General features: G+C 57.5%; 2 protein-coding genes across 2 annotated transcripts; one reads left to right on the forward strand and one right to left on the reverse strand.

The window, feature by feature from the left end:
* Positions 1-1,704: 1,704 nt before the first annotated feature.
* VOLCADRAFT_93273 (uncharacterized protein) lies at positions 1,705-9,201 on the forward strand (the record flags this gene model as incomplete). Its single annotated transcript, XM_002952485.1, has 9 exons — positions 1,705-1,755; positions 2,072-2,148; positions 3,734-3,849; positions 4,039-4,187; positions 6,009-6,088; positions 6,677-6,822; positions 6,962-7,238; positions 8,857-8,975; positions 9,155-9,201. 9 exons carry the CDS (start codon positions 1,705-1,707, stop codon positions 9,199-9,201), a joined length of 1,062 nt encoding a protein of 353 aa, XP_002952531.1.
* Positions 9,202-14,202: 5,001 nt separating this feature from the next.
* Positions 14,203-14,562, reverse strand: VOLCADRAFT_62601 (uncharacterized protein; the record flags this gene model as incomplete). The annotated part of the gene is made up of 1 exon (XM_002952557.1): positions 14,203-14,562. A coding segment is annotated over one exon (360 nt), but the record flags the coding sequence as incomplete, so codon positions are not given.
* Positions 14,563-20,365: the final 5,803 nt, after the last annotated feature.

The following is a 20,365-nucleotide window of genomic DNA, read 5'->3' on the forward strand; positions in this document are numbered from 1 at the left end:
CAATGTTAACATTTTGCAGATGTGCTAAGGCTGCATGGGTGGGGCTGTCTGGACGGTTCGTTTCGGTAATGCAGCTGGCCTGGGAAACCTCGTTGCTCGGGTGTGCCTGGGAACGGATCCGCTGCTGTTTGAAACTGATTAGGAAGCCGTCGTTCGTGATTAGCGCCGCTGTACCGCAGGTGACGGTGCTTCTGAATCCGAAGGTGGCGGTGAAGATATGTAGTTCAACGTCGGCAGGCTAGATGGATGGTTGGATATGGCTGCCATAATTCCACTCGTTCACAAGTTTCTGTATGTGTGTCTCTTGATAGGACGGCAGCTGATGGGGGAAAAGGACCTAGTCCATTTAGAGCGGCACCGGGATATATACCGGTAATAATTCCTCGCAGTTGCGCCTGTAGAGTAATTTTACCAACATTTATATAACTTAGTTCCGTTACGTGCTGTCATACACCAGGCTACCAGGCTAAATGTGCATTTTCAAAGTATGTTATTTCTGCAGCTTCTTATCTGCTTATATGGCTAGGGGTCATTTAGGAGCCTTTACTGTGGCACGTGTGGCGTGCGTGCGTCTACAGTATTGGACGTAGTGCCTGGATTGTCGCCGTCCATTCGGAGGATCATCGTTGCTGAATAGGCTGTTGGTGTGTCAATTGCATGCGATGCACATGTATGTGTATGTCTGCATGTATATATGTTGAGTGTTGACTTCGTAGTGGAGACTAGCTACTGCAGATGCGTGTAGCAGTGGTGTGGATTTGTCGGTAGTGACAGGTGCGTGGACGAGCTGCGGGTGGCGATCTAGCTGGGGCCTGTGATGTGCGTGTTATAGGTGCTCTCTCCCACCCACCACAGAGCTACGCATGTGTTAGATCTCTCATCTCTCGCCAGGAAGGACTCTTTCACCTGATGTGTGTGTTTGTGTACGGTGAATAAAGCTCCGAAAATTATTGTAAAGTATGAATGCTCGATGAATTTGGCGTTCCATTCAGATACAAACCCCAACGCTAACTGTTTTGACATCAAAACCGGGTGTGATATAGGCAACACGATACTTATCCCACATTTCAATCCGAAGAGCTTGCCGAAAGCATTAAAATGTGCTTATAAGAAAAAGATGTATGATATTGTGGTGATGAACTTAGTTCTCGAGCGCAAATACTTAGCTGGACTTTGGGGGCTTGAAGCCCCCAGAAGTCACGTCGGGAAAACCTGGAACTGCACTTCGAAATGTATATGTACATATGTTACACATACATGGGATATGTACATATGTATGTATGACGTTGGTTACACTGTGGGGGTTTTCAAAGCCGGGGCCTAAGGGCCGAAACACAGCGCGAGGGGGGGTCTAGACGCCCAGGTCAGACCACGCTGATACGACGGCCGGCACTAAGCAGCGTTCCCCACCGGGGGTAGCGCTAAGTCATCTAAGTCACCTAGCAAAAACAAAGTCACACCGGGGGAGTTCTTCCTACGGGCGGAAAGCACAGGAAAAGCACGCGATCAGGACCAGAGTGGACGGAGCCCAACGAGTCATCCCGGGCTGGGGAAGTCTTTCTTTAAGCTGCAAGAACCTCAAAAGAAAGAGCGCAGAGAGCTCACACCCCAAATCGCCAAACAGCCTCCCCAGACCACTTCCCATCCCTGGGTTTAATCGAGGGTTAGGCATCAACCGCAAAAGGGGTATCACCGCACGTTTCCATGCCCCTCATGCCACGGCACACGGTGACAACGCCTCCGAAAAACCGCAAGGTGAGGAGGGTAGCCAGCTCGACGCTCTACCAAGACGGCTGGCTCTCAAGGCCCTTTCCACGTCCCGCAGCACAAGGACCCCAGTCTCGTATTCCGAGGTTCTCTCACCCCATTCTTCAACCGGTCCCCCCAGCCTCCTCGCTCCCCGGTCTCTGTCTCCCCGACTCGCCGGCCCACCTACCTCGGGACCCACAACCCCGCCCCTCCCAGTCTCCTCCACATACCTCTCTGCGACAAACCTCAGCCATCCCTACTCCCACAACCCCGCCACCTCCCCACTCACCCCCCCCTCGACTTCCCCCTGAAAAACCTCCAGCCCTGGGCCCCCAAGCCCCAACTGAAAACTCCTTCCCTTTCGCCCATCCTCATGCCTCGTCCTCCCACCTGCCTCTGGTGCGTCTTTGTGGCTGCGTGGCGGCCGAACATCAACACCAACGCCGAGGGAGCAACGACCTGGCGGTCCTTGCATGTGAGTCATCCGTCCAAGGTTTTCTTGATACCTCGCGGTTAGGGTTTTAGAGTTTTTAAATATGCTGCCAAAACATCTGTGTTCCGCGTTTCATTGGGAACCTGCAACAATCATGTTTGGCTGGCGGTCTGCAGCGACAGCAGCAGTAGCACAGCAAAACTCTTTAAAAACGTCGAAGGCAGCAAAACGCATATCTCCAGCAAAGCAAAGCCAGCGCTGCAAGCCGCCAGCCGAAGCATGATTGCTGAGTTGGGAAGGTCGAGTCTGTTTGCCGTCTGGATTTTCCCTTTTCGTCCTTACGGTTCGTATTGTGATGTGTGCACTAAACCAGCCCGCCTTTGTTATGGGGCGAACTATATGGCCTGTTGGACCACTTTATCCTCTCCATATCGTAGTAGCTGGACGATATCACCCCCTCGCGCCTTCCCACCTGCTCCCCCCACCACATGCCCTCCTAATGACCGGTGCTTGGCGGTGTATACGGGATCAAGCACCTCCAAAAGGATACTTGCAGTAGGTCGGCGATATCCGTGCCGCCGCATCATACTACACGTTTCATAGCGCCGTAATGATTGTGCTTTTCTGTGCCGTGTCTCCTGCGACTATGCAATCATGCTTGGCTGGCGGCTTGTGCCGCAGTTGCAGCAGCAGTTGCAGCAGCAGTTGCAGCAGCAGTTGCAGCAGCGGTTGCAGCAGCAGTTGCAGCAGCAGCAGCAGCACAGCGCAGCAAACCCTTGTAGGAAAGATGCCCAGCCCAGCCTAAAGCCCAGTCCGGATTAGCGCTGCTAGCCGTCAGTCAAGCATGATTGCTGTGTCTCTTGCTATGTGCCTGTGTTCGATGGTCTTGTTGTGAGTCCCGTTTTACATTCCTGATACCTTTTTTTTGGGTCTGGTCTGGTCTGGTGGCGCCTTCGTGTATATGAAGGTTCCGGGTTCGATTCCTGGTCAGACCCCCGACATTGTTCGGGAGGTCTAGGTTTACTAACGCTGCTGAGGTGTGGAGATGAAGTCTAGTTGATGGACTAAGTTTCGCATGCTGAGATGGTGGTGGTGGCTGATCTGTCTCTACGGATGTTGGGTGACTGGATGAGGAGGGGTCTAGTTGGCAGGACCCAAACCGCCGTCGGTCGTACGGTGTAATCAACTTTCAATACATATAGTCCTTCTGTGTTACTGTCTCCCTTAACTGGTTCTGGTGGCTGTGGATTGGCTGACCCGATGGTGCTGAACGGCGTGGTTTGGACGATTTTGGCGAGAATTGCACCTCTGCCTCGGGCCTTACACAGCAGACCGAAGAGACATTTGCTCACTGGCGAGGCCCAGGCTGCGGGAGACGGAGAGTTTCGCCTCCCCGTCGCGCCGCGTGTAGTGCTGCACCATGGCGTCGCTGCGCCACCGGCCGTGCGCCTTGCGCAAGTCCGCAGGCACACCGCGATCGGCGGCAGTGCTATTTCCTCCTATGCGCATGGAATGCGCAGTGATGCGGTGGGTGATCTCCGCCGCTTGCAGGGTCTTGTTGAGCCGGTGGCAGAAGGCAGGGTGCGACAGGGAGTGGATCGGCTGGGCCACCGTGCCTGTCAGAGGGCCCGACAGGTATCCCCCGGCCCTGTTCCACTGGACCGCAGGTAGAGCGCCACCGCCTCGCCCGAGTTGTCATAGATGCTTCCAGGCAGTTGCCTGGCCGCCCACCACTCGCGGAAAGGTTCCCAAGACCGCGAGTGTTCGTTGGATGTCCGTGGGCCGAGGGTCTGCCCGGCCACTTTGGCGAATTGAGTAGCCAAAGTGGAGAGCTCCGCGTCTGCCTCCGCGCCAAGAGCGACCAGGAGAGCCTCGGCCCGGGCGTCTAAATCTGTGTGTGGGGCGCGATCGGATCGGCGGGGACACGGATGCGGTTGATGTTAGAGGCCGAGAAGTCGACCAGAAGGGCCAAGGTGGACCAGCATTGGGCAGGGGGACCCCTGAGGTGCGGGCCAGGAAAACATCTGAGGCCCGGCCGAGCACGGGGGCTCCGCTCACGAAGGGTTTGAACCAGACCCCGTCGGCCGTGATGAAAGGCCACCAGTCGCGGGTAGGCCAGAAAGGCGCGACGAGGCAGAGCCGGGACTTGAGGCCTCGGCGTGCTGCAACACCCTGAGGAGGAGGTGAAAGGGCGGGTTCGCCCAGCACCTGCGCCCCCATGAGAACCTGAATGCGTCGACTCCAGACGTCGTTGGGGTAAAGTAGCGGGAGTAGTACACGGGGAGTTGGAAGTTCGCGTGGGACGCAAAAAGGTCAATGTCGAAGGGGCCCCAGGTGTCGTGAAGTCGGCGGAATATGCTGGGCTTCAGCATCCAGTCATCAGGGTCTTGCAGTTTCGAAAGCGCATCAGCAAGTTGGTTCTAGCCGCGGGGTCGCCACTCTGCTTGCAAGCGGATGTCCTGTTCGAAACAGTAGCTGTGCAGCTCGCAGGCGACCTTGTGGGAGTTGTCCGCTTTTGCGGAGCCCTTGTTGACGACGTTCGCGGCGTTAAGGTTGTCAGTGATGACTTTAACCGACTGACCAGAGAGACCGGCTGGGTTGTCGAACGATTGAATCGTGTTCAGAATGGCCTGGAGTTCCTGCAGGGTAGACCCGGGGCGTCCACTCGCCGCACGCTGGCGCCAACTGGCCATTGAGGATGGTCCAGGCCCCCCAACCTCCGAGAGACTCAGAGGATTTGCCTGCGGCGTCGCAAAAAAAAATTGAGGGAATGCACCACGGACGGAACCCACAGGTGCCGGCGGCCGTTGAACCGATCAAAGGACGATTCCCAGAAAATCAGCTCCTCCCGCGCATCATCGGAGAGGAGGAGGTGGGTTTCCCAAGTCTGGCGAGTTTCAACGAGTTGACCGAGAGCTTGGGTGCGCAGCCGGGCCCAAGGTCCGAGGGCCCAAGACATGGACAGGATTAGGCCTTTTAGGGATGCCAATAAGCGGGCGGTCGAGCGCCGCGCCGTGAGCACGCGATTGATCGTGGATAGGAGGCGGTCCCGCTTGTCGCCTGGCACGATGAAAACGCCGTCCTTGGTATCGATAAGCATGCCCAAGTATCTAATGCGATGGTGCACGGCCCCCAGCATAGATTTCTCTTTATTAACCAGGAAACCAAGCGCCTCCAGCTGGGCTACCACTTCGGCCCTGCGCCGTACCAAGTTATCAGCGTTCTGGTCTGCATGCACCTGATCGTCTATGTAGCCCGAGCATCGCCAGCCGCGCTTGCGCCAGGGGCGCATGACCTCTCGCATGAGCTTCGTGAACGCCCAGCAAGCGTAAGCAAGGCCAAAAGGCAGTTGTGTGAAGACATAGAAGACGCCTCTCCAGCAGAAGCCGAGATATTCCCAGAACCTTGGGTCAATGTCAAGGTGATGGTAGCCGCGTTTGAGGTCCAAAGTAAATAGGTAATCGTCTGGGAGTAGCCAACCAGGAACCGCCTTCAAGTCTTCGTAGCGGAAGGAGGGGACGTGCAAGTAATCGTTTACCGGCCTGCCGTCCCAAATGAGCCGGAGCTTAGTTGCCTGCTGCACGACCCCCAACGGGCAAACCACACGAGGCTGCGTCGGCCATGCGCGAGCTGTGCCCGACGCCACCAGATCTGCTACGGCTTTGTCCACGAACGCGGCGTTGGCGGTTGCCGAAGCGTGATTGCGGCCTGAGTGCTGGGGGGGGGAGGGCTGGAGACCCAACGGAGTGGGAAGCCTGAGGTGATCCACGAGATGACCAGCGCGTTCACAACCCAAGCCTTCCAAGCGCTCATTTTTTTTTGCCAGAGAGGCGTCCTCTCATCTGGGGCGGCGTGGGAGGCTGACCCGCTGCTGGTAACGACCGAACTCCCAAGGCGTTGTCGGAGGTAGGACTAGAAAACTCCCCTCAAACCTTCCGGAGGTCACCCGGGGCCTCGACCTTCGCACCTTCTGGTGCCACCGCGGGACGGGCTGGTTGTTTCCGATGTGTGGCCAGACTTGCCGGAACTGACGCGGGGTCCAGGTTTGGCCGATGGGCAGGGGCAGGGCCCGGTGCGGGCCGTTTGGGGGCTGGCATGTCGTCGGGGGCTGCAGCAGGTGGGCCACACGGCTGGCCTAAAAGGCGCTGCCTTTTTGAATTGGCTGGCGTTGCGACTGACGGACATCTGGGCGTCTTCCGCAAGGCCCGGACGCGAGAGGGCCTCCACCCCTAGCTCTGACAGGAAAGCGATAGCGTCGTCATGAGAGAACGAATCCATGGTTCCTTAGACGGAATTCACGGGTGGTGGTGAAAGCCTGCGAGCGTGCACCGGACGGACTGATGGAGACACGGGCGAGCGAGGAAGTAGGACAACGCTTAAAGAAGTACGACGGGCAAAAAATGGGTCCCCCCAGCCGGCCAGCTGCCAAGGCGACTTAATGGACTGCTTGACTTGACGCGAATTGTCCCAAGAGTACGGCAAACGCTGCCACAGAGTGAACCCGTACGACGGTCTGTTCACGAACTCAAGACAAGAAAAGGCGATAGAAGAAAAGCGGAAGCGGGAGACACCGCGAATAAAGAAGGCAATCGACGATGCTCACGTCTGCACGCCAGCAACTGCGCACACGGGCGCCTCAGGTGCACTCGTGGGTGCTCAAGTTGATGCTCGCTGGCAACTTCATCGCGACCAGAAAAGGTTGCTCCTGCACACGCGGGCGCCTCAATTGCACTCGCGGGTGCCCAAGTTGATGCTCGCTGGCAACTCCATCGCGACCAGAAAAGGTTGCTCCTGCACACGCGGGCGCCTCAATTGCACTCGCGGGTGCCCAAGTTGATGCTCGCTGGCAACTTCATCGCGACCAGAAAAGGTTGCTCCTGCACACGCGGGCGCCTCAATTGCACTCGCGGGTGCCCAAGTTGATGCTCGCTGGCAACTCCATCGCGACCAGAAAAGGTTACTCCTGCACACGCGGGCGCCTCAATTGCACTCGCGGGTGCCCAACTCGACGATGCTCACGTCTGCACGCCAGCAACTGCGCACACGGGCGCCTCAGGTGCACTCGTGGGTGCTCAAGTTGATGCTCGCTGGCAACTTCATCGCGACCAGAAAAGGTTGCTCCTGCACACGCGGGCGCCTCAATTGCACTCGCGGGTGCCCAAGTTGATGCTCGCTGGCAACTCCATCGCGACCAGAAAAGGTTGCTCCTGCACACGCGGGCGCCTCAATTGCACTCGCGGGTGCCCAAGTTGATGCTCGCTGGCAACTTCATCGCGACCAGAAAAGGTTGCTCCTGCACACGCGGGCGCCTCAATTGCACTCGCGGGTGCCCAAGTTGATGCTCGCTGGCAACTTCATCGCGACCAGAAAAGGTTACTCCTGCACACGCGGGCGCCTCAATTGCACTCGCGGGTGCCCAAGTTGATGCTCGCTGGCAACTTCATCGCGACCAGAAAAGGTTACTCCTGCACACGCGGGCGCCTCAATTGCACTCGCGGGTGCCCAAGTTGATGCTCGCTGGCAACTCCATCGCGACCAGAAAAGGTTGCTCCTGCGCACACGGGCGCCTCAGGTGCACTCGTGGGTGCTCAAGTTGATGCTTGCTGGCAACTTCATCACGGCCAGAAAAGGTTATTCTTGCGCATGCGGGCGCCTCAATTGCACTCGCGGGTGCCCAAGTTGATGCTCGCTGGCAACTCCATCGCGACCAGAAAAGGTTGCTCCTGCGCACGTGGGCGCCTCAATTGCACTCGCGGGTGCCCAAGTTGATGCTCGCTGGCAACTTCATCGCGACCAGAAAAGGTTACTCCTGCACACGCGGGCGCCTCAATTGCACTCGCGGGTGCCCAAGTTGATGCTCGCTGGCAACTCCATCGCGACCAGAAAAGGTTGCTCCTGCACTGCGCTGACCGGCGTTGGTCCTTTAAAGAATTGAAACGGCACGCGGGCCTGGAAGAAAGAGCAGGGCACGTGGGCCCGCTTTATGGCGCTAAAACCTGAAATTCACTACTTGCTGCTGCGGCCGCCATTGCCATTGCGATCACTGCGATCGTAGCGCTCTGCATCGCGACTTCCGCCGTAGTCATGACCTCCACGCTGGCCGCCACCCCTGTGGTTGCTGCCGCGCAATCCGCCACCGCTGACAGTTTCTAAAACCGCGGCGCCTGTTTTAGCAGCGCCGGCCGGCGGGGAGGGCCCAGTGGCGCCTAAAACCCTCACCAGCCCCACCTGGAACAGTGGCGACGTTCTCAGTCGATGGCGCATTGTCATTAATAGTTGACATTGGAAGAAGTTGAAATCGGAAAACGTAGAAAAAAACTTGAACAAATGTGGATCGGAACTTGAATTGGTAAGGCTTCAAGTACAGCCTGTCACGCTGACTATTCGGACAAGGCTGTATGCTCTTCTGTGTGAAGGCAGAATGACTTCACCAGGAGAGCAGTAAGGTTTAAGTCGCCACTGCGACCCAGTTGTACGACAGTACCACAGAACCAGCCTTAGAGGCTCCGGTCGCTTCGCTCCGTCGCATCTAAGCCAACAAATGGCCTCCCGGCTTTGACGGACACCCCCGCACTCGTGCGGCACTTGTAACTTGTAACTTGTAACATACCGTACCTAACTGGCCTTCCCCCCTTGCTTCCGCCTACCGTGGCCATCTCCACTGCTGGACGGAGGGACTGCTCCACCGGCGGCTGGCGAATGAATGAATGGTGCGCATTGTCGCTATTGCGTGAAGCGGCTCTGTGCAATGAGGCCCCCCACTACCCGGCTATGTTCGCCTGGTGCTCGTGCGGTGGGTTGTTATCCGTTCACGTGATGATGGCGCGGAGGGGGTGGGGCTCATACCACAGAAGCGGATAGATCACCTGTGGTGCTGGGGGTGATGGAGGGGTAAGCGCCTTGTTTCTAGCAGGCGGGCGCCACATGACGTGCTTGTGTTTTCCCTTTTCCTTCCCTCCCCCTTTTCCACAGGTCTCGGGACAAGAGAGCAGGTGCTGACAATCTGCGGCTTCGCATGAGGCCGACCGCACTCGCGTATTTCGGTTGGCTGGTTGTAAAACCGGAAAGCAATAAAAAAAGATCTGTACGGTCGGTATCTGCTGTGACTTGACCAAATTTGCATCATTGTACGACGTTCCGTACGTACGGCAGGGTAGGTGGGTAGCTCCGAGGGTTCATCTGCATAAGAATCGTAGTGTGAGGTCTTACTTAGTACGGCACTTCGCAGCACCTACCCTAAGCAGCCCCCTAACCTTGCTGGGCCGGTGAATGAGAGACTGATATCGAGGAAACAGGCCGGGGTCCAAAAGGTGTGGAGGGGGGACCGGGGTGTTGAGCGAACGACCAGCACCGCCACGTCACAACCCCACATTTTGCCTCCCCTGCCGTAACTTATGGGCGCGTGCCGTACATACACACATAAAAACACACAGGTACACCCCTATGCACACGGAGCCCCCCTCCTGTCGCCCCCTAAGGAGGGAAGGGGGTGCCAGCCAACAGTGTTCAATCATGCGCAACCACGTACAGGTGGAGGAAAAGCGGCCCCAACACGACTTGGCTCGCGGCTCCTGGTAACGGTGCCCAGGGCTCGCAGGCCTCCCGCTCCCTCCACATTAATCATCAATCATCCTCCACCACCTCCACCACCACCACCAAGTGGAAACAGTTCGTATCTGGCCATCATCCACGAGCCGAACTGAACCACACACACATACATACACACATACATACACACACATACATGTGCGCAAGCCTCCCGTTCCCCAGCCCCCTCCCCCCTTCAAGGTCACCGGGGGAAACCCCTCGAGGTAAAGAGAGCGAAAGACAACTTGAGCGCGCCGCCGCTCACTTGAACAAATACACGATGCGGCGACAGCCGGCAGCAGCAGCAGCAGCAGCACATCACAGCGTGTCCCTCCCCACGCATGCGGCGCTCGTCCCATACAGTCCTCCTTCCAGCTACTGCCCCCCATCTTCCTCTTCCTCTTCCCCCTCCTCTTCAAACCCACCATCTTCTTCCTCTTCTTCCTCTCCGTCCCCCTCCTCCCCCCCCTCCTGCAGACCCCCAATCCAGGTTGCTGCGGCGGCGGCGCCACCCGCGGTGCCCTCCACCACCACCACCTCCGCCTCCACGTCCGCCTCCGCTGCAGCCGCCTCCGCCGCCGCCGCCGCCAGCTGCAGCCGCAGCACCTCCCTGGGGTCCAGGGGCGTGTCGGACAGCCCGGGGGGATACCACAACTGCCCCGCCCCAGCCTCCGTCTCCCTCCCAGAGGCGGAGGAGGTGGAGGTGGAGGTGGGCTGCAGAAAATTATTTCGAGCGATGAAGCGAACGGCCTGCAGGCCCCGGGTGGTTAGGCAGGTAGTTGTTTAGTTGGGTGGTCAGGTAGTTGATTAGTAGGTAGGTAGGTTGGTTGGTTAATCGGCAGTAATGGGAGAGAGGAGAGAGGCTTAAGGACGTGGGGACATGGACCTTTCCGTTCAGTCTTTGTCTCCGAAACGAATACCGCCAAGCGCCAAAGGAGCTCCGAAACCAGTTTACGGCTGATCTACCCGGGAGCATGGGAGCCGCAGCAGATCACCCGATGTTTCCTGACCGACCACACACAACACCGGCCAGAAATGAAGGCCTTATTTGGGGAAGCGGGGAAGCCTGCGCCCCTCTCTGTTGGGCTCCAGCTTTTACTCGCCTCGCACTGTCGGGGTATCACCCGCACACCCGCAAACCCCACCCTCACACTTCCTTCACCTCACACACACACACACACGCACCGCAGCCTCACCCACACCTCTACCACCCCAGGTGCATTATCATCTAAATTTGCATTGTGTTGCACTTTGATCTAGATCTAGGAAAAGGTTTTGCACGGTGGCTCATTCTTTAACCCGTCACAAACGATCTTAGGGTGAAGGTGGACGTACTTTCTGATTCCCTGATGTGGTGTGGCGCAACACACATGACATGACGGTACGACAGCGTACGACAGTAATGGGAAGCGCACAAGCAGAGGCGATTGAGGCTGGGCACGAGGCAGACTGCAGCGGAGTGAGGGCTTGATGAGGCTACATTCCCTCTCCTAACATATACCCTCTGCCCTGCATCTCTCCCAACAGTCACACCCTCACATTCCCTCAAACCCCATATACATACATACATAGACACATACCTGTAGCAGCCAGCTCCGTTCCTGTCGGAGCTCTTCCTTCAATAACTTTTCTAGGAGGCTAGGGGGACGAGCGGCAGCCAGTCCGCCACCGCCACCGCCACCGCCGCGACCTCGGCCCCGCCCGCCACCGTCCGCCGCATCCCGACCCGCGTGGGGATATCCCCGACCCAGACGACCTCCCCGGCGGCCGCCGTCGCGGCCCCATGTACGGCCGCCGCGACGGCCGCCACCGCCGGCAGGACCCCATGAGCCGCCGTGAGCACCGTCGTACATTCCGCCGTTGACGCCGTCACTCATGGCTGCCGCCTGGCCACCCTCACCTGCGGCGGCGGCGGCGGCGCCGTCACTACTTCCATTAGCATTGGTGTCGTCGCCAGCCTGCCACTGCCAGGAGGGCTGGCGGCCACCGCCGCCGCGGCCGCGACCTCGCGCACCGCCGCGGCCGCCGCCGCCGCCGCCGCGGCCGCCGTAGAACCCTCCGCCTCCGCCACCTCCGTCGTCCCCCGGGAGACTCATGTCGGAGGTTCCCGCCATTCTGCGCCCCATTCACAATAAGCGAATGAAGTACAATCGTTCGCTCGATTGAGAGGGTGCGCGAACGATATCAGAAACGGGAATTTGAACGGGCAAGCATGAGTGAATGCTGCAACCTTCCCATTTCCCCCCGTTGCCAGTACGGCACTTTCCGTCATGCCACGTCATCCGCATCCGCATCCGCCGCAAAGACCCATGGATGGATATCCATCCATCCATATGTCTGTCTGTCTGAATACGCACCCAAACTCCCCGCCCCTCCCACCTGTCCAAACCCAGTGCGCGCTGCGTCTTCAGGATCTCTCGAAGTTTCCTGCGGTGCTCCTCCCGCGAGGGGTCCAGACCCCCACTCTCCTGCCGTACAGCCGCCTCCGCCGCCTTCTGAGCCTGGTTAGCGGCGGTGGGGTAGAAGCGCTTCCGGTCGGCGATCCACCTGACGGGGGAAAAGAGATGGGGGCCCCGGGAGGCGGGGGGTAGGCGGGGGGGAAGACGAACCACGGGCGAGTGAAGCAGATACCAGAGATATAGACGGTTAGTCCAGGAGAAGACGAATGCTGCATCAGGAATATGTCTACTGGAGTAGGGGGGGAGGCGGGTGGGGAAAGTGGGGGAAAGGGAACCCGGATATGAAAATGATGATCTGGGTTCAGATCGCATGGCTACGTGTAACGTACCACCAACAACCAGACGTGTAATGCGTGTGAAACACACATGGTTGACACAGCATCCGTTTAAACCCCATTAGGGTATCGTAGAAGCTCCGTCATGTCCTCTTCCCCGCACTGCAAAACCCGTTTCCTCCCACTTTCTCCCTCCCCCCCCCCCCAACACCGCTCTCCCTTCCCCGGCATTGGCATACGCACATCCTCCACACGCACATGCACACCCGCCCCGCCCTAACCCCCACCCCCTAACCCCCCACCTGGCCACCTCCTGTCGCTCCTCCTCCGTAGCGGGCTGCCGTACCACCACAGGGCCCACCTCGGGCGGCCGAGACATCAGCTCCCGCCTCTGAGCCTTCTTACTCATTACACCACCCCCACCACCACCACCAGCTGCCGGTGGTTGAGCAGCAGCAGCGACCCCCCCTTGAGGCCCCCGCTGCTGATGATGAGGGTGATGGGGGTGATGAGGGCGATCCTGCCCGGACAACGCCGCCGTGTCTGATTCCGCTGCCGTACCGCCGACCGCCATCTCATCCGCCGACCGCTTCCTGCCCCGCCCGCCGCCAAAACCCGCATCGCGGCCCCCCCCCGAATACCCCCGACCCCCGTAACGTCCCCGGCCGGCATCCGCCCCTCCTCCCGGCCCCCCAGGTGCGGAGGCCGTAGGGCCCAGGAAGCCGTGGGGCAACATCACACGCCCCGGGGTCCCCCTGCTCCCTCCACCACCGCGACCGCCAGGCTGGGCGTGTGGTGGTGGTGGTGGTGCGAATCTAGGCGGATGTGTCTGTGGCGATGGCTGTAGCTGCGCAGTGTATGGCGGCTGTACCGGCTGTAGCTGTTGTCCGGGGTAAAGGGAGCCTGAGGGGGCGTTCGAAGGACCTGCGTACGCGGGGTTTGACTGGGGCTGTAGCGGCGGATGACGTAATGTTTGTTGTTGTTGACTGTACGGCGACGGGTAGAGCGTTTTCGGTTGCACGTGTTGAGGTTGGTGGGGGTGTTGGTGTGTGTACGGCAGCGGAGGATGGCCCGGTGCTCCACCGCTGCCGTACGATGGAGCATGTAGCTGCTGATTGTACGGCGCCTGGTTGTATGGCGATGGGTTTTGTTGCGCGGGTGCCACCCCCGAGCTACCCCGGGGGGGGTTGTTGGTGGGAAGGCCGCCCGAGGGGGTCATGACACGGTGCACGGATACGGATCCAGGCCCGGTCTCTAATCCAGTTCTAGATCCGGATCCAGTTTTGGCTCCAGAACCTGGTGAAGAGCCCGGTGCGTTTGTGGTTGTGGGTACAAGAATATTTCCGCCTCCACCGCCACCCCGGCCCCTTCCCCGCCCCCGGCCGCCGCCTTGGTGCTGAAAAACTTTGTGCTGCTGTTGTTGTTGCTGCTGCTGCTGTTGTTGTTCTGGTTGGTGTTCTGCTTGTTGCAGCTGCTGCTGCTGTTGTTGTCCTTCGCACGCGGGTTGCGGTGGTGATGGTTGCGGCACTGACTGTTGTGGGGGTTGCGAAGACGGGTTGCTCGGCTGGGACGGCTGCTGCTGGGGGTACTGCGGCTGCTGCGGGTATGGGTACGGCACCGCGGGGCCCTGACTGCCGTACGACGGCGGATAGGTCAGCGATGACCCCCCAACAGCTGGAGGTCCCCCAGGCGGTTGTACTGTGCCGTACCCCGTGCCGTACCCAGCTTGCTGGGAAGGCATTTGTGTAGCGCCGTACCCCGTGCCGTACCCAGCTTGCTGGGAAGGTATTTGTGTAGCGCCGTACCCCGTGCCGTACGCAGCTTGCAGAGAAGGTGTTTGTGTAGCGCCGTACCCCGTGCCGTACGCAGCTTGCAGAGAAGACGTTTGTGTAGCGCCGTACCCCGTGCCGTACGCAGCTTGCAGAGAAGGTTCTTGTGTAGTGCCGTACCCCGTGCCGTACCCAGCTTGCAGAGAAGACGATTGTGCAGCGCCGTACCCCGTACCGTACCCGTCCTGAAACGGCTGCGACTGCGGAGCTCCATACCCGGTGCCGTATCCAGTCTGCGGTGCCAGGGACTGGGAGGCACTGTATCCCGTACTGTACGGCACTCCGTGCGACTGCAACGCGCAACAGAGGGCGGGTCCATGGACATCTTAGTAATGGAATTAGAGGGTGCGGGCCAGGGGGCCAGGGTATACATGCGTGTGTGTTTGTTAGTGTTCGGAGATCCGGCAAGACGCCGTTATGCGCTGACCAATCACCCGGCCTCCCGCGTTTGCGCTTTCCTTTATCCCCCAGGGCTTTATAGGGTGCCTTAAGCCAGAAGGTTATATTACTGACAAAGCAATTCTGCTAGGACACGAAGAGTTAGTCAACGCAGCGGAATCAAAGTGTTCAGGCACACAAGTAAGACGTCATAGCCTTCAGGATTAACAATACATCTGTATGCCGCGGGTATGCACTTGAGACCCGCTGCCATGATGCTATGAGACGCCGGCAATCGCCGGCAGCTTGCTCTGAGACGCGGCGGCGGGGCCGCAACAATGTCCCTCTTGCAACTTAGACCGTCAAACAGTATCGGATATGAGTGGTTTAACTGGCGCCAGCACTAGCTTACCTGCTGTCCCTGCGGAAGCGATATTGCACCATAATCGGTCGGCTGTCCATACATGTTCACCGATTTAATAAGGTATAGTTTATATACTCAACTTTACAACAGGTGCAAGTAGAAAGGGAGCTGACCTCAGAGGTCCTTTTCCCAGCAATTTGCTTCGTTATATAAGCAGGTGTAAAACAGAAGATACGAGCAAAAGTCATGATACGCCTCCACTCTTAAAATCCCCTGCTTTCAAGCCGCCTTGAGTCTCTGTGTCTGGAGTCACGGTTTCGGAGACTTTAACCGCTAAAATTGGCCCTTTCTGACTTCCTGCTTTGCAGCGGTTTTTCGCTTGACATAATATTAAGGATCATGTTCCTGGCGAGCCATCTACCGAAAAATCACGTATATGTCGCAAGCTGACTCCGGAAGCCCACGATAGATTGCGATGCTGCACGATCCCGTACGAGCACACACAGTGCTGCTTCATAAAAGGAGCTCCTGCCGCAAGGGCCACACGCGATGTTCGCGATACATTATTATTTACCCCTGGGGGCCTATCCCTGCTAGGTACAGCGCATCTGCAAGGATTATCCAGCGATGCACACAGCCTAACCCCCAACATGATGGTGATGATGATGGTGGCAGAAGCAGGCACTGCATGGCGGCCCCTAAGCATTCACTAGCAAGCAAGGGCCTGCTGGACCTGCTGGCCACAAAGTCCTGCTCCTGACTGGCTCAGGCGAGGAAAGGCGACACACCTTGGGCTCAGCGCCGGGACCACTGACGCGTCGTGGCAGCAATTGTATCCGTTTGGACCAGATGCAGTAAATTGTATACAACACAAACGTGGCTGAGAGGAGGAAGGAATTATGGTGCAAGAAGAAGGACCGTCAGCAACAGCTTATTCGTGCTGGCGTTGTGTTGATAGCAGCAAAAAATGATATGAGTTATGGCTCGTATGGCAACTATCGTGTTGCGAGGCACAGCCTAGGTGCGCGGTGGCGAAACCTCGTTGGAGAGAGGGAGACTGCCCCAGTCAACGTCGTTGTCGTTTGGCTCTCGAAGCTATAGCCTTCATGAGTGTATGGACCAGGAGCGGCCGAAGCAGTGAATCGGCACGTTCGCCTGTACACAGTAATAATCGATCGATACACGATGAAAATGATTCCATTATCCGCAACTGTCAGTAACTGTCACGCCACGCGATCGCGCGAGGTGTGACCAAAATTCAACAGCCCTGAACGCCGCCGCGTCCATAAAGATGAGGTGTGAATACAGATCATCTAATTTTAGGCCTAACGTGCTTTACCATGACACGATTCATCTATAGACCACTCTACACCGTGAATCTATATATGATCTATTCATCGGTCCTACCTATTGTAGGATGACCCGGTCTGTAGACGATAAAACATTTTACCTGGGTTTGCGTTGTTCAGGATTATTGCCCAGCCACTGCACCACACAAAGATGAAGATTATGAAGAAGATTATGATGAAGAACCCATAGTAATGATTTCAGGTAGGGATCTCGCCCGCAAGCCTGTCGCTATGCACCTCCCACGCCTTAGCCACCAAGCCATTTCGCATGCGTACATGTGCATGTGCATCCGTATGGTAGCTGCTGGCCGCTGAAAAGGCCCCTACCTCTTACGATCTGGCGGAGCACTTTAGCACGTGTTCATAGATGATGTACTGTACTGTACGACAGCTACTACATGAGGATGTGTTAGGCAGGATGAGGAGGTTAGGATGTATGTATGTAGGTATGTATGTAGGTATGTATGTATGTATGTAGGTAGGTAGGTAGGTAGGTAAACCGCCAAGGAGAATTTCATTAGTTGCACTGAAAATAAGCCTTCTGCTGGTGGCTGGTGGCTGGTGGCTGGTGGCTGGTGGCTGGTGGCTGGTGGCTGGTGGCTGGTGGCTGGTGGCTGGTGGCTGGTGGCTGGTGGCTGGTGGCTGGTGGCTGGTGGAATTAGGGTTGGATAGCAGCACCAGGATGGGGATGAGGGTGCTGTACATCCCTAGTTACATCGTGCCGTAGCAGAGTGTTGCGTGGCATGTTGTGTGAAGCAGGTTGCCTGTTGTCACTGTAATGGTATGCGAAGCTGTTTATTATCAGCTTCACTTCTATGCAAAAGGGAGTCCTAGATAGTAGAGCTGACGGTATGGAGCTGGGCCAGCTTAACTTGGGAACCAAGATGGAACACACACGTTGGGGGAGGGGCACGCGCTGATCATCGAACTCCATGACAGACCTCATATACGGCACGGGCTCGATATTAGCCTGGCGTGCACCTCCTAGGGTTTGAGGAGCCCTTCCCGTTGGTCGTTTTAGGCGGGACACTCTAGCAGCACGTGAAACTCATTTTCTACTGTTTTCTATTCATGCAGACCCTACACCGCTCTTGGTGCGACCGACCGCCGGTTCGGCTAACCCCCAAAGGTCACGCCCCTAAGCGAAACCGCAGCAGTGACAAGTGGGGGTCATACCTCAGGAATGTAGCACGCCGTTTCGGTGTTCCCATCCAATGGGTATGCCGGCACGTCTGAACCCCTGGTTTACGGTTGCCCGACACATATTCATTCTCACGGGTGTAGAAATAATCGTGGGTTCTGCCAGTTATCATCAAATCGCTCCTTCAACGTTTCCATGCCAGATTTAACATTGGCCGGGTTCGACAAAATGAAATTGACCTTCCCCTCTTCATCCGTGTCCGGGTGCAGCTCTGGGAAGTGCCCTAAGCACCTGAGGCCCCTTAGGATCATGGCAACCCAGTTGGTGGAAGTATGATCAGGACGCACCTCAAGACGTATCTTCTCACGCAAAACATTGTGAAACGCAGTCCCCTTCGCAAGGACAACCCTGTTCCATAAATGGTAAATACGTGAGGCCCAGGGGAGGTGGAGGGGCCATTTATCAAGCCCCCTAAACGACACACGATTATCCGGTATCCCCCTACGTGCGTCGCAGCTCTATCATGCGATTCTCTAGAGACCTTTCGAAGTAGCAGGACCGGCCATGCGCGTCGGGGGGGTCGTTCAACGACCTGGAGAAATAACGGCGGCCCCCACACCTGGACTCCTCTCATCAGTGCAGGATTCGAACGAGGCATCGGGCCCGTAATGAAGCCTTAAATACCTAGCCCTGGCATCTCTTCAAGCTGCACAGTGTTTACCATTGCTCGCTGCATACCAGCCTTCGCAAGGCTTCCAGTTAACGCACGCAAAGTTCGATTGGGGACAAGATGCTCTCGCCTTAGTCCGACAATGTACGGCTGCCGAGCGGTTGGTTATGGAAATCCCGGACTGGGTACGCGACTTCAACTATTAGTACTTGTGTTATTTGATATATTCTCCACATGGCTACTTTACATATTCGCGGTGTATCGGCGTTCTTTGGAGTTTCGCTTTCATCCTCTATTCTTCCAAAAATTTCGGCAGAGATGCATATAATAATGATAATAATGAAACGATGTGCCATATTGCATGCGCCCTGAAGGTTATGAGCCTGGATATTGAGTATCCAAGGCTCTGCCACCTGGTTTAATAGGCGTACCATGGATACAGATTTTCACTCAGAAACTCTACCTCATAAGGAGGAAAGCCCTTGTTACGGATGGTTGAAGAAGGCATACGCTGAGCTTCTGGTAAGACACCTTTGACGTTGTGCATAGGTAATATGCGATTTCGTTTTCCAGTTATAAATGAAGTTAAGCCGTGCATTTATTTATTCAGGCGATTAAACGGGTTGTACTGCTCTACCCCAAGTCCACACTGCTGTGGCCTTTGCTGCTGCTGTCCGTAATCCTGGTGGTCGGCGTATGGGGCGTGACACACGTCTCGGACGCGGAGGAAAAGAGTGCACGCGTAAGTGACGGTCACTGGCGTCGTTTCCCACGGGATGCGGTTTCTGGTCAGCATCCGGCAGCTCGCGAAACCAAAATAATGCAACCCGCAACCATTACCGAGCGCATAGCTTCACCTTTCAGCTAAGCAGACTGGTGCCCACGGCAAGTCGTCGTCGACTCTAACGGAGGACATTAGAAAATCGGAGCGATACAGTCCATCGCGTCAACAACCTTTCCCGCATCATGCTGCAGCTTCCCTTCCTGGTTGTGGTGGAGAAATGTTGAGTGCGGTTCGGGGCCGCTTCGGGGCCGCGTCTCCTGAAGTGCGGGCGCGGATGCGGGTGCGGGTGCCAGCCCTCCCCCTCCCCAGCCTGGGTGCATGTTGCTGGCTACAGGACTGCCGCTGTATGCGAAAGGACACGCTGACACGCGGTCACCCACATTTCGGCGGTGTAACGGCCCCATCACTTGCTGCAGCCGCCGCATTACCACAGCCCGCATTCACAACCCCGGTCTCTCTCCTCCCTGACCCCCTACCCCTACCCCTACCCCTATCTCTACCCCTCTGTCTACTCCAGTTTCCTTGCTAGCCCTGTCGGCCCAACACTGTGCCTGACACAACCCACAACCGCTTACAACTGATAACTGATAACGGAAAACCTCCCCCAACAGGAAACAAACAGGTTGACCCCAAACCAACACATCCGCCACATCCATACGGTTCGTCCCACACTCACCCCCTCCCCCTCCCCCTCCCTCCTACACCCCCCCCCCCGTCCCCCCCCCAAAGGACCGTGCCGCTATCCTGGCTCTTGATGCGAGTATGTGGGTGCAACAGCTGATGAGTAATGCCATCGCCCCGGTCATGCTGGCAGCCGCCATGGTGTCGTACAACCCCCACTGGCCGGCAGCCAAGTCGCTGTTTGAGGGGCTTGCGCCAGTCATGCTCGCCCAGGTCGGTGGTGAGAGGTTATCGGGGTTTCAGGTGCATGTGTTGGGTGAGGGGGGGGACGGAAGCTCAGGGGTTTTACTTGCATGCGGGGCGACCTGGAGGGGTGCCGGGTTGGGGGGGGGGAGGTGTTTTGGGGCCGTGGTGGGGTTCGGGAGGAGGGGGAATTCCTTGGGGTGTAGGAGAGGAAGTAGGAGGAGGAATATTGCACGTACTGTCTGTACGGAATCTCTTCTTAGTCGTAACCCGTTATCTTTATGATTGCGGCCCCAGGATGGTGATTTACTCCCCGTCTTGAACATCCTCTCGTGCGCCGTGCGGCCACCACCTTCAGCCGTGGTGATATGAGTGCTGTTGTGTCCCGGGCCCTCTCTTCACCACCCTTCCCCCTCCCCCCTCTCCCCTTCCCCCCCTCCCCCCGCAGACCCCCGCCGGCTCTGTCCGGGTGATCCAGCTGGT

Source organism: Volvox carteri (assembly GCF_000143455.1).
Source record: "Volvox carteri f. nagariensis unplaced genomic scaffold VOLCAscaffold_30, whole genome shotgun sequence".
In the NCBI taxonomy this organism is placed as follows: Eukaryota; Viridiplantae; Chlorophyta; class Chlorophyceae; order Chlamydomonadales; family Volvocaceae; genus Volvox; species Volvox carteri.